General features: G+C 41.5%; 1 protein-coding gene across 2 annotated transcripts in view; it reads right to left on the bottom strand.

Annotated features, from left to right (window-relative positions):
- Positions 1-494: 494 nt before the first annotated feature.
- Positions 495-13894, bottom strand: part of TJP1 (tight junction protein 1) — a 98082-nt gene continuing 84682 nt past the window's right edge. The window contains exons 22-26 of one of the 2 annotated variants that reach the window (XM_088025207.1): positions 10179-10354; positions 7312-7789; positions 5479-5696; positions 3502-3645; positions 495-1035 (exon numbers count right to left, since the gene is read on the bottom strand). In XM_088025207.1, the coding sequence (XP_087881333.1) occupies positions 941-1035; positions 3502-3645; positions 5479-5696; positions 7312-7789; positions 10179-10354 (1111 nt within the window). In that variant the 3' untranslated portion in view covers positions 495-940. The remainder of the gene's footprint in view (positions 1036-3501; positions 3646-5478; positions 5697-7311; positions 7790-10178; positions 10355-13894) is intronic. The other variant, XM_088025208.1, reaches the window with a different exon arrangement.

The following is a 13894-nucleotide window of genomic DNA, read 5'->3' as shown; positions in this document are numbered from 1 at the left end:
TGTACAAGCATCCTTAAAACGTCAAAATTTTCAAATGCATAGCCAAAAGAACAGAAAACCACCACTGCCCCTCGGAGGGCGAAAAAAAAAATCCCCAAATCACACCATTATTTTCTTCTGGGTGATTATACATTTCTGAAACCACCAAATCCACAATTTACTCAATCTTTTTCATGATACAGTATCTAGATGCGCACAAAAGCCATAAAAACTTAGTAATACATGGAGAGAATGATCTAAGAATTAAAACCATGAGGGTAAGGCATTCCTGCTGGTTAGTATGTCTGTGGTGATATGGTCAATTTATAGATCCAAAGAGGCCACAGAACCAGTCTCACATGCTTTGGTGTCCTTCCCTAAAAAAATGTGTTTTCATATACAGTAAGGAATTGTCTTCACTTGACTCCCTACCCACCCACCCCCAAAAAAGCTATAAATTCCCCTTGCTGTACATTTCTGTTAAATCCACTACACTGATTTATATGGTCCAGGTACATTTTTTTAAATGTGTATTACCTCATGCATAATAAAATAAAATGTGTATGCCAGGCCAGGGCCATAATAAAGTTTGAAACAGTGTACTTTGGAAAGAATAGAACTCAAATGCACCCCACTTACTGGCTGGTATTTTAACGGAAATCAATATGTGAAGCAGTGACCATAAAAAAGTACAAAAATCATTACAAAGCAAACCATCTCTGACCCTCCAGCCAATGCCGCTAGTTTTTCCATCACAAAACACGCAGTCTGCAGCATGTTTTTGAACCACGGTGCAGGGGCATGCTCACTAATCTTCATCTGTTCAAACAAAATGCTTAATACTAAAAAACTGCAGTATCAATTCTAAGAAAAGTGTAATACTTGATAGAGTGCTTCCATTTAGATTTAGTAAGTTTAACCCAGCTTCACATTATTTAATCAAGTTCCTATATTTTAAGAATTAAAAGTGGTCAATCAGGACAGAAACACAGTTTGCTCCAACAAGGTAATTTGGATCTCCAGGAAGACACTTGTTTTGCCAGGTTTTAGGATCACCTAGGAGAGAAAAAGAAGTGCCTGTCATTTGCAGTTGGTGAAACCGCTAGCCGTGATCTTTGCAACCACGGGTTAACATGAGGACATATACTCAGATACAATTCTCTCCTATCTCTTCAGCATAGCACTTGTATCAAAACTCTAGGTGCTGTATTTCAATGAGGACCCACTGGAATCTAAGGATTCAAAGCTGTTTCAGATTTCTCTTTTATTGTGTTTTCAAGTTCATGCCTTTTCAAACAATGAATAGGAAGCTGGGGCGACCATATATGCCTGAGGTAGTTCCAGTGCCCGGGTCCACATAATTATTCACAGCACTTTTGAAAGTTGGGACAAAAATGTTATGATCATCCATTTGAACGGAGTAGGAGAACATATTTCTCATACTCAATTACAGACCAACATATGAATGCCTGAAAGTTCTGCAGAATCCGGTTCCTAAAGACCCTTCCTTCCCCTTTACAAAAAAAAAAAAAAAAATCAGTTTAAGTCTGGACCGAGAGCTTCTCAGCCCTGATCTTAGCTGTACAACAAAATCACTCATGTAGTTCTGAAAACTCACTGACTGAATCGGGGCTTGGGTATCTGAATTTAAAAAGCTCTTGGGTGATTTGAGATCTGCGGCTAGAGCTAAGAAGCCCCAGGCAATGGACACCAAGTGTGAAGAAGGCTGGGATGACTGTCTCTATGGCGTCCAAGATAAGTGATGGTCAAAGCTGCTGACTTTTGCCTTCCTTCTGTACCCCTGTGGGACAATGTCTGGGATGTTTTTGCCCGTCACAACTCCTATCTAGTGAGTAGAGGCCAGGGATGCTGCTAAACACCCCACAACGCACAGGACAGCTCCTACAACAAAGCATTCTCATCTGGCCATAATGTCAACAGTGCTAAGGTTGAGAGACCCTGCCTGCGGTGAGCTGTACATCACCTAAACGGTCTCTGAGTTACGATGGGCTCAGCAGTTTTACAACAGAGTGATTAAACAGAGGCGAAATCACTTCACAAATACATATGGGCTTATGCTGCACTGCAGGTAACAGCTTGTTTAAGCGACGAAGTAGAGCTATGACAGCTTTTTAGAAGTAAAGTAAAAATCGTAACTTTAGGCTCAAAGTTTCTTTCCAATATACTAACTTTTGTTAGGATTGGGTCAGTTGTCATCAAAATCTACCTTTGACTTTCTCAACAGAAGTTTATAGTAACAAAGCACTCTAAAGCCTTACAGGATTATACAGAAGTACATTTCTGCTCTAGGTGAATATACTCAAATTTAACAAAGGAAAAAGCTGTTTCAATCTAACAAAATAACTTTACATTCTGTGGTATAAAATATGGAATAACAAATGGAGAAATCATTTATGCTTCATATAGTAGCTGGGAAAAAAATCACTATAAAACAAGTAACTACAACAGTTATTTTAAAGCTTCTCATCCTAATTTGGTTCAGAAAATAATCAGAGCTCATGCTACAACCTGACTTTCAGAATATATGTTTAAAATGCAGCTTCATTAATATTAATTCAAACTACGCTAAAAAAATGTGTCTCCACTAGTGGAGTCCCTGAGGAAATAGCTCCACTATCTAGTGTGTTAGAATTAATTTATTAGCTTTCTCCAGAAAATGGTATACTTGTAGATATCAGGAAATACATATTTATATATAATTTTTTAATCTTGGGTAGTAATAGAGTATGTTCCTGTAATCTTTATACTCTAAAGTTCTATTTCATATTAGTGTATAATCCTCACCTGGTTTACTAAAAATTCAGAAACAAAACTTTAAATTCTTATTTTTCTATATGAGGTTCAATTAAAGCGATCTATACCAAAAATACACAATGTTTCATCAACTGGTAACTGATGTAGTCACCCAAGGAAGTGAGAAATGTGAAAATGCAATGGAAGCTTTGAAGCTATGATCTTAAGAGCAAAAAGCTATTTAAAAGTAGTGTGTATAATAGAAGATTAAATTTAGAGTTTTACACTGAGAAACCATGGCCAAGTATGATCACAGTGGAAGGTACTTTTTGTCTTTCAAGCGTCTCTGGTGTATATACTTTGTAGGTTGAGAAATTAAAGAATGGTAACGAAAAACAGAAATTATTGTATAAAGGAACCAAATCATTTTAATAAGAAGATGAAAATGCCTGTATATGTAGGGCAGTGGTAACAGTTCTCCCACTGCATCTTAATAATTTTGACAGAACAAATAATTTTCTTGACCATCAAGAAACAGTCAACCTTTGGCCAAATCATCAATGTTTAAAAGGCAGAAACTTCTGTACCTTTCCACATTCATTTATGCATGCACCACAAGGAAATTTTAAAACCATGGTGATGACTACACAAGGCCACAGGAACAGAGGCAGAGATGTGCTCACAAACAGCATGGGTAGCTCCAACAGCCCAGGGATTAATCAATGACAGTACCCAAAGCCCCCAAAGGACAGAGTGAAGACAGCATACCCGACGAGGAGTCGGATGATTTTAGAGCAAAAGACCAACCGTCAGGAGTCATGGACGCACAGTGTGGTAAGCGCAGCTCCACAGGCTTCAGGAACTTGAGGCCATGGGGCCCACACATCACTAAGGGGCTCAGCAGTGTCTCACCTACAGACAGGGAGGGGGTAGGGGTGAGAGGTTAGATGGCACCTTCCTTCTAGACCACAGTTCTCCTCATGCCCCCTTCTAATGATGTGCTTTAAAACCAAATGCAGTTAATTCTCTACAGCCGCAGTGACCAAGAAAAATAGAGGACACAGGTGTAATTTAGAATTTTCTAGTAGACACTTTGAAATAAAAAACAGGTGAAATAAACTTTAGTATTTATGTAACCCAGTATATCCAAAACATTATTATTTCAACATGTAATCAAGACAGTAAATCTCTGCATTCAGTGTGTATTTTTACACTTGTACACATTTCAACTCAAAATAGCCACAGGTAATTTAAGAAACAAAACAGATGAACACAGGGGAAGGGAAGGAAAAATAAAATAAGATAAAAACAGAGAGGGAGGCAAACAGTAAGAGATTCTAATTATAGAACAAACTGAGGGTTGAGACGGAGGGGAATTAGGCTAGACGGGTGATGGGCTTAGTTAAAAGGGGGCACGTGGGTTGCAATGAGCACTGGGTGTTCTATGTAAGTGATGAGTCACTAAATTCTACTCCTGAAACTAATGCCACACTATATGTTAACTAACTTGAATTTAAATAAAATCTTTAAAAAAAAAGTGAAAAACTGGAAAAAAAAATTACATGAAAACTTCTTGCAGAAAAATTAATCTGGGAATCAATTTTATGACAAAGTAGAGAATATGCATTTAACATAGACACTTTGCCCCATTTTAGTAATGTTATAGTCATTTTTATGATTTTTAAAATAATCTGTAATTTCCTTATTGTCACAACAAAAGATAATGTTAGCCCAGACTGCATTTCAAAACTGCTTATGTCTATCACTTCTTTTTAAATTTTGGTAAAATACTGTTTTATTCTGTATCCTCTGCTTTCAATGAAATTTTTAATCAAGGATGTAAAAACAAAAACAAAAAAACACACACACAAACGTAGCCAGCCACAGGTAGCTGGTGGCAACTGCATTAGATCATGGGGTTTTTGTAAGATATATTCACCAAATGTACGTTTTATAAAAGTTACTTATAGGGCGCCTGGGTGGCTCAGTCGGTTAAGCGTCTGCCTTTGGCTCAGGTCATGATCCCGGGGTCCTGGGATCAAGCCCCGCATCGGGCTCCCTACCCCGCGGGGAGTCTGCTTCTCCCTCTCCCTCTGCCTGTCGCTTCCCCCCACTTGTGTGTGCTCTCTGTCAAATAAATAAAATCTTAAAAAAGATTATGAAAAATAACAGCTTTCCTAGATTCCTTAAGAAGTTCAGAAACACACATGGTAATACCTGATAGGGATACGTTATTTACTGTGTTGAGCCCTGACCGGTGCCAGCGATGGGGGATGAGCACCTGCTCCAAGACGCCTCTGTTCTACAATCAGGTAACAGGCACGGAGCAAAGCCTTTCTGAGTGGGTGTTACCTAGACCCATCTCCAGAGATGCAAGGGGTGAATGGCTCAAAGACAGATTTGGTGAGGTCAGCTAAGACCACCCAGCAGACAGGTGGAGGAATGTCCAAAGGCCTGGTCACCTGTCATCACTGTCACTTTCACACTGAAAAGTAAAGCCCACCGTGTGGGAAGTCTAGCGTGCTCACCTCTATCACCCACCCCCTGCACACCCATGATGCCACTCCAGAGCACCCCCCTCCACAGTGCTCATTTGAGGGGCCTTCCCTGATGGGAGGCACATGCTGGGGCTGGCAAAGTAGAAAGGGTGTCCCGATTATCCTCTCAACTGAGCACTACAAGCTTTCAAGAGCACAGAGGGCAACTCTAGTTATTAAAACTACACAGGGAAACAAACACGCTTACCTTTCTCCTTATCTAAAGGCGGAAGGATGCTGTTGTCTCGGCAGACCTTGAAATAGATTTCCTGCTCAATTCCCTCAGGAATGGCTCCTTGTGGGATAATTATACTAACGCCAGTTTCTATGGAGCTCAACACCCCGCCATTGCTGTTAAACACGCCTCGGGCCGTGGCCACCACAGTATGACCATCCTCATCTTCATCTTCTTCCACAGCTGAAGGGCTGAGAGTTCAGAAACAACTAATGAGTAAACCCCCCACAATGCAAAGGAGTTGCCACTATGATTCCAACAGGTGGTTTCGTTTCATTTTATTTCTCCATATATCAAGAAGGTAAGTTTTCAGTGACACATTTTACTCACAGGAATAATAAGTCATATTCTTCCTGGAGAAATCATTTTCACTTTTGAAGCTAACTAATCAACTTCCCTTCCTTACTAATTTTTGCAACCAGAATGCACAAAGTCTGATCACCTTGCTCACCCAACTGCTATAGTTCATTAGTTTTAAGAAACACATTTTAACATCCATGAAATTTGAGTTTTAAGATTGGCAGTCATGGTTTAACTGGCAGCACTTTCTCTTCTTCTTAGTGATACTAAGACAATGGTGCATGTTACAGCTGATGGCACATGAGACCTGAGAAGTACTAGTTAGGTTCTCCACCTCCCTGGGATTTTGAGCAGTACTCCCTGAGTATCACTCCTTGCTGTCAAAGGCTTCCACAGTGCCATGAGGTAATACTTTGCTGTGGGTACACCTCAAGCACCCATGAAAAAAAAAAAAAACATATTCACTTAGTACACAAAGAATACCCAAGGCCGAGGGGATGTGGTTTCAATGACTGCTTCAAAAATGTAGGCTATCAAGACTTCTTGAAGTAAAATTTTGAGTCACAACCTAAAGGTGAGCAGAAAGATGGAATGACACAGTTAAGTGTATGAAGGGAGGCTGCAGCTTCATTCCCGCACGACCAGAGCACCACGGACAAGGCTGATGTGTGTGAGGAAGGACAGGCTTCCCATCCCCCACTACTGGAAAGGTTCACAAAGAGGGGAAGGCAGCACATTTCCATGAGCATTCTTGCTCTTGGGAAGCAGACCGCAGGTGGTCCTCCTGGCCCCGGGTTCTGCTGCTGGTGCTTCGGTTTCAGCGGGTGGTGGCTTGACAATACAAGTGGATTTGGGAGGCTGAGGCTGAGGTGAGCTTCCGTGTGGCCAGAATGGGTCTAGTCAGTCACCACGTAAGGACAAGAGGGAAAGGAGTATATGGAATATGGATCCAGGTAGGCTCGCTTTCTCTCGTTTGCTCAGACATCTTACTCATTAAAACTATAAAAAGAACAACCATTTTGAGGTTGTTACATTTTTATTACTGTTGAACAAAGAGTGGATAAGAACACAGATGCTTATGTTTTTGAGAAATTCTCCAAGCGTACCTCAGCAGCCCAAGGTTAGAGGTTATGGAAAGCTATGGTTGGTTAAGAGTATGGGCTCTGGGGTCAGACGACCAAGGGCTGCTGAATGTAGGCCCCCCTCACCCTAGCTGTGTGACTCTGCGCAAACCACAACGTCACTCAACCGCAGTTCTTAGTAAAACGCGGATAATGACAATGCCTACGGACCATATGTGGTCGTTAACTTTATTACTTTATTAACATTATCTTGTACCTCTTGTAGGATGTTTCACGTAACGACATTCATCTCAACAACATTTTGGACAACACTGTTAGGTTTAAAGTCGAAGTTAAAATGTTCACTTTAAGTCCCAAGTCACAGAAACTACGCCACACTCACATTAGACAAACCACAAGACCAAGAAAAAGGCAAAACTCTTACCTCACAGGAACAGCTTTAGGTACTGTGCTGATGTTGTTCAACTGATATTTAGGTTTATCTGCGTGGAGGGAGAAAGTTTCAACCCCGCTGTCAAACTCAGGAGGCTGTGCTGCACCATGTGCTTTCGCAAGAGTTTGGGGAGAAGCGGGGGCTTTTGAAGACAAGTCAGGTTTCTGTGCCGTTTCACTTGGCAACAGATTGTGGTTGAATTTAGGACTTTCGAACTTGCGCTCAAACGGCCGGGCAGAACTTGTGTATGGTTTTGGTGTGAATCGATTATACGCCGGAGTGGCCGTTTTCTGAGTCTGTTCAGCTCCATTAACTGGAGCTTTATCTGGGAAACTTTTCTGGGGATAGAAAGTAGATTGAACAGTGTCTTCTCGGTTCGGTGGTCTGAAAGTCGCTGGCTTATTCTGAGATGGAGGTGGGTCTGGTTTGGACACTAAAGAATTCTGAAAATCCAGCGACATCGAACTACCTGAAAAAATAAACACATATAAACATTTTTAAAACTTCCTCAAAAAACTTTAACAGCCCCTCTCCGGTGTCTCTCCCATCTTAACTTGTCCCAGTGCTGGAGTCACGGCCAAGGTCAGGGTTAGAGCCCTGGTGGCTGTCTGTGACACTGAGGGACCAGGAGGCGGATGGACACATGTGGTGCTTTAGAGTATTCTGCTGCCTTGGGGTCAAGGTCATGCTTCTAAGAGTCCAGGCCTCCAGAGACTGGTGTCTGAGTATCCCCTCTCCAACATCCGTAACAAATAAGAAACAGAATGACAACACAGGGACACCTGGGTGGCTCAGTCGGTTAGGCGTCTGCCTTTGGCTCAGGTCATGATCCCAGGGTCCTGGGATCGAGTTCCGCCCGCATCGAGCTCCCTGCTCTGTGGGGAGAGCCTGCTTCTCCCTCTTCCTCTGCCTCTCTCTCTGTCTCTCATGAATAAATAAAATTAAAAAATCTTAAAAAAAAAAAAAAGAATGACAATACAGCTATGTTAAAAAAAAATCAGCACTATAAAACTCATCTAAAGTCAAAAGGAAAGCCACAGAATGAGAGAAGCTATTTACAACCTGTATCATTATATGGAATTAGGATCTAAAACCTTTAAAGAACTCCTATACACCCACAAGAAGAGTCTACCAAAGAGAAGATGGGCAAAGCCCTGCAGAGGCAACAACGGAAGTGAAGGCCGGAATGCTCAGTTACCATACAAGACACTCAACCTCACTACGAGGAAAATGCAAACCCAAAACAAACCCCAAATACCATCTCACACCCACTAGATTGGCAACACTTCAGTTTGGTAACACCAAGTGTTGGCAAAGATGTGGAAGAGGAATTTCCAGGTATGGCTGGTGGCAGTATAAAGTAGTATCGACTGAACTCTAGCAACTCATTCAGGAGAAAAAGAACATCAATGCTACACAAAGTCTTTCAGACAAAAAAGAGAAAGAGGAACATGTCCTCGGCACTCTTTTATGAAATTAGCACAACAATGACAGCAAAACCAGACAAGGGCATTATTAAAAAATAATAATAATAAACCCAAATTCCTTGTGAACACAGCAACATATTTTACTTCATTAACAGAACAAATAAGAAAAAGGTTATGATCATCTTAAGGCATGTGACCAGATGCTTTCAGCAAACTAGAAAGGAATAAAAGGGAACATTCAAAACATAATAAAGGGTAGCTATGAGAAGCCACAAAAAAAACAATAGCTAACATGGAAGGGTGAAATATTAAATCCTTTCTCCCTAAAAGATGGGGAAGCAAAGATGTCTGCTATCATCACTTCTACTCAACATTTTATTTGAGGTCCTTGCCAGCATAAAAAGGCAAGAAAAAGAAAGAAAAGGGGTTTAAGAATTGGAAAGAATTAACACTTTATCAGCAGACGTGAGAATGTGGAAAGAAAATCCTAAAATGGGGAAATGTCAATCTACCAGTACGACTCTACAGCTCATCTGGTTGAAGACTTGGCCCAGAATTTGATTCCTACAAAAATAACTGAGAAACATCTGTAGAAGCAAAAAGGCAACAGGAAAATGGATAAATCATGGTATATTCTTAGGGTAAAATAGACAACCCTTTTTTTGAAAGGGCCAAATAAGGGGCACTGGGAGGTGAAAGCAGCAATCCTCCTTTCGGCGAGTCTGAGGGAAAGCAAACAGACACAGACGGTTTGAGGGGCAACAGGAACAAAGCAAGGCGCTCTGAACAATGGACTAGTGAGCTGTACGTGTCGGAGGGCGGAGGGAAAGGGAAAGGGAAAGACGGAACAAGCAGGAATGAGGGAGAAGAGCCACACCAGTGGCCCAGGGAGAGACGGCGTGGGTAAGGGGGCATGGGGTAAGAGTTATTGCGCAGAGACCTGTGAAGGAGACAGCGCGGGCAAAACCACAGGGGTACAGCTGTTAAGATGAATCAGTGGGAACTGCTGGACCCCTTGTTGGGATTTTGCCACAGTACCTAACTGCAAGGTGCTGAGGGACACATGTTCCATGGAACTTTACAGCTCTCCTATACCCATGTGTGGAGAAGGAACGTAACTGATTTTTACAAACTGCCAAATATTTAGATTTAGACATACTGGCTAACAAATACTACTTCCAGAGATTGAGCTGTGCTAGTAAAGGAGATTAAAATCTATTTAGCTAAAAGGCTTATCTGATACAATGGTCATAGTCATAAAAACAGGAGATGTACTTTACTTACAAAAACCCTTAGTTTTCATTGTTCCCAGGCTAAAGGTTTCAAGTATATATATTTTAATGAAAAACCCTTTTGCTTACAAACTGCAAGAATTCAGTTTTGTAAGTATTACTCTATTACAGCAGTAATGACAACTTTCAAACTTCCTACCTTCACCATGTGCCCCCTTGGCATGCGTGTGGAGGGCAAGAGAGGAGCTGGTACTGGGCTGAGCAGGCTGGGCATACTGGGAGGGCAATGGGGGAGGAGGGGGAGTGGCCTGGACCGGCTCATAGCGCTTCTCACCAAATGATCTATCCATGCCATCAGCTTCAGGAGACTTTCCCCTGTGAAAAAACGAAGACAAGGCCAACATATGAAAATGGATTTACACTGACAAAACAAGTTCTCATTCCTCTAAGTATCCCTGAGTTTAAAAAAAAACAAACTAGAAATTTCACAATTTATTCTCAGGAGTATAAATGGTTAACTCTACCCAAATATACAAACAAATTCGACCATTTATCAGCACAAGAAATGTAAGACAGCACAGATACTCAAAGAGTATTAGTAAAACATCCAGAAGATGGCAACCAAAAGGCAGATGAAATTTTGGGTATACTTGTAATATTAATTGTTTTGCTTAAAAAAACCAGTAATGGTTGAGAGGTTTGAGAAAGCCTTCCAAATATTTTCAAAAATATTTACTGACCCAAATCTTTCTTAGATTCATTTCTGATTTGGTATCTGAGGTACAAAAAGCCTTGACTTCTGTCACGCTCAAAGCACCACAAAAAATGGTTTTATAGACCAGAGATTGGCAAATTTTTTTATTGTAAAGGGCTGGACAATAAATGTTGTTGGCTTCTGGGGCCATATAGGCTTTTGCACAACTATACAAACTCTGCCCCAAAGCAGCCATAATATGTAAATGAAATTAGTGTGGTTGTGTTCCAGCGACACTAAAAACTCTGGACATCTCTCACTTGGCAACTGCCCTTAATTTACTGGATCCATTTTTTTGTTTAACAACTGCTGGAGTAGCAGACATTGCTTGATTTTACAAGGCTCATTTAAGTCAAATTGTGCCACCTATGCTTGTTTTTTCAGATCGCCAATTGTTAATATGTAACACATCAAATTCAAACAAAAGAAATCTTTAAAAGAGACCCATAATTACAACACTGCCATCTAAACCTTTGCAGAGAGCCAAAGCTGCACTGGCTTTATGTGCACAAACAAAACAGACGTTTGGAACGTACTTTCACAGAAAATTTCATCGACGAAGTCTAGTCTTGTGATAAGCTTTAAAATGACGCTGTTACGTTGCTTTCGGGCTCTTACGCGAAGCATTTGAAGACTTTACAATCTGAAAGTGCACATAATGCCAGTGACGCAGTGAGGGACACCTTATGTAACAGCCTCACATTAATGCCAGTCTTACCACTTGACGCTCCTTTTCAAGTAGTCATAGCTAGCGTAAGAGCCAAGAAATCTAGGTGACGGCAAAGCAAGCGCAATAGAAAAACGAAAGGAAATGGTCAATCTAACTAAGTACATTTGCAGCAAATGGAATTCAAATGTCATTTTAAAATAGCAACCAAAAAAATACACATCATTTCAAAAGAATTTGATCTATAAAAAAATATATCACTAACTTTCATTTAAGCTAGGAAAATCACCCATCAATTAAAATACAGTAACGTAGTTAGGTCCTGCCTGCCCGCCTGCCCGCCCTCCACATATTTTAACTGTGCAGCTAGTGAGTAGCAAGGTGCCTGAGCTTTCTTCCTCTTCCACCTCTGCCCTCTGGCTTCACTTGCCAGTGGTGAGTAAAGAGATGAACTAAATAAAGGAGGGATACCAGGAATAATCAACAGGCTCTGAATAAGAATGAAATGCTCTATTAAAAGAAGAGGGCCAGGCAAAAGAAATCCTCTAAGCGAAAACAGGAAGAAGCACTCCAACCCACTGGCTGTGTGGGTCCCCAGCAGGGTAATGAGGAGCGGGCGAGTGGAAACAGGACTGCCTCTGAAACATGACTGATGAACCTGTGCTCCTTCCTAGCAAGACCTTATCCATCACCGGTCCTAGAGCTAAGTCCTGGGATGGGTGGAGCCTATCTGTAAAGCCGCCATGCTTGAATCTCACAGCTTCTCTCACTGAACGTCACATACACGCACACAGAAATCACCTAACATCAATCTTCCTTAGTTCTTAAAAGGTTGAAAACTGCTAACATTTGTTTTGAGACCTGGAAGTCTCACAGTAAGTAGACTCTTGAGAGAGAAAGATTCTAGTGCCAGCAAAATCCCTGAAGAAGTTCACTGAGTCTCTGGGCGGGGAAAGGTACACAGACCCAGAGGGAGACTGCTCTTTCAGCCCTGTGGTGGAATCCTGGAAACTCCTCGCAGGCTGTGAAGATGAACAGCTAAGCCACTATTTCCAAACCTCCCCAGTTCCAACCGGGCTCTCCAGAACTGTAAGACAGGTGATATGCACTTGCTTTCCAGGATGTGTGTCCTATGCTAGCAGACTTCTCCCCTCTCTAACTCCCACCATTTCTGAGGCGTGCGTTTAAGTGGAACGTAAGCACATGTTATCTGGAAGAAGACAACTTTGTTATTTCTATATTTTACTTTAGAAAATAAAGGCCTGCAGGCAGTCTACTGGTGACCAAAAAACAGTAAATGGTTTTGAAATACAGGACAAAGAGGTTCATATATTTTAAATTATTTCCCAGTTGTTAAAGCTGTCTTAATTGGGCACAGGAGTACAACAGCACTAGAAGGTGGAGACACAGAAACACCTCCTCTCTGTCATCCTATCTTATTCCTCATTCCCCTTCCCATTGCTCTACCCACCAGATACCCACATGGGGAAATACAGCACAACTATGAAGAGTTTTCACTTTATGCCACAAAAGAAGGAAATGTATACTAGTGTCCATCTCAAGTCACACTCTGCAACTCCCATAACACTCACAATAGGAAACAGTGAAACCAAACACTCAAGAGTCCTAGGCGTATTCACAAAGACAGATGTTATCTATTTCTGTCAAAGGCAATATATGGTTGAGGAACCTCGGACCAGCTAAGACTCGTTCCTCCCAAAGCTGCATTAATGGAAAGGGGGGGCAACTGATGCACCTAGTACACTGTGCCCTGTGCTGCTGAGTCCCCACCCACCAAATACTAGGCAGCGTTCTAGACCCTGTCGGAAAATTATACATCAGAAACATGTCACTAAATCTTTGTAGAAAACCCAATTAATGCAAAACCAGAAACGCTTTGTCAGTTGATTCTCTGAAAAGACTTTTTACTCTTTAGACCTAAATGTATTTTCTTAAGGCTGTAATCTATTTACCAAGTACATAAATAAAATTTAAAACATAAAATAAAATAATAAAATCTCTCTCTTTACACTATACCCTTGGACCTGCTGCTAACAAGAATGAATGTGGAGCGCCTGGGTGGCTCAGTCGGTTGAGTGTCTGCCTTCAGCTCGGGTCATCATCTCAGGGTCCTTGGGATGATGCACTGCCTCTGTTGGGCTCCTTGCTCAGTGGGGAGTCGGCTTCTCCCTCTGCCTCTGCCCCTCCCCCATACTCGTGCTCTCTGTCTCAAAATCTTAAAAAAAAAAAAAGAAGAAGAAGAAGAAGAATCAATGTGTTAAATGACAAGTAAAAGTGAGCTCACTACAGCTCACTGTCTGAGTCTGGACACTCTCTCCAGATGTACCGGGCACCTCTCTAGTGCTGCGTTAGGGGAGGTTCACGACACTGGACACTGTTTGCATTTAACAACGTCCACTGCAGCACTCTGGTTTGCATTTGTAGTTCTCACAAACGGCTTTCTTCTCTAGACAAAGGTGTAAATGGATGACAG

This window comes from Eumetopias jubatus, unplaced genomic scaffold (assembly GCF_037043125.1).
Source record: "Eumetopias jubatus isolate StellerSeaLion01/CBP00866 unplaced genomic scaffold, mEumJub1_p1.0 scaffold_7, whole genome shotgun sequence".
NCBI classification, from domain to species: domain Eukaryota; kingdom Metazoa; phylum Chordata; class Mammalia; order Carnivora; family Otariidae; genus Eumetopias; species Eumetopias jubatus.
The sequence above is the reverse complement of the archived record's forward strand: the minus strand, read 5'-3'. Positions and strand labels throughout refer to the sequence as shown.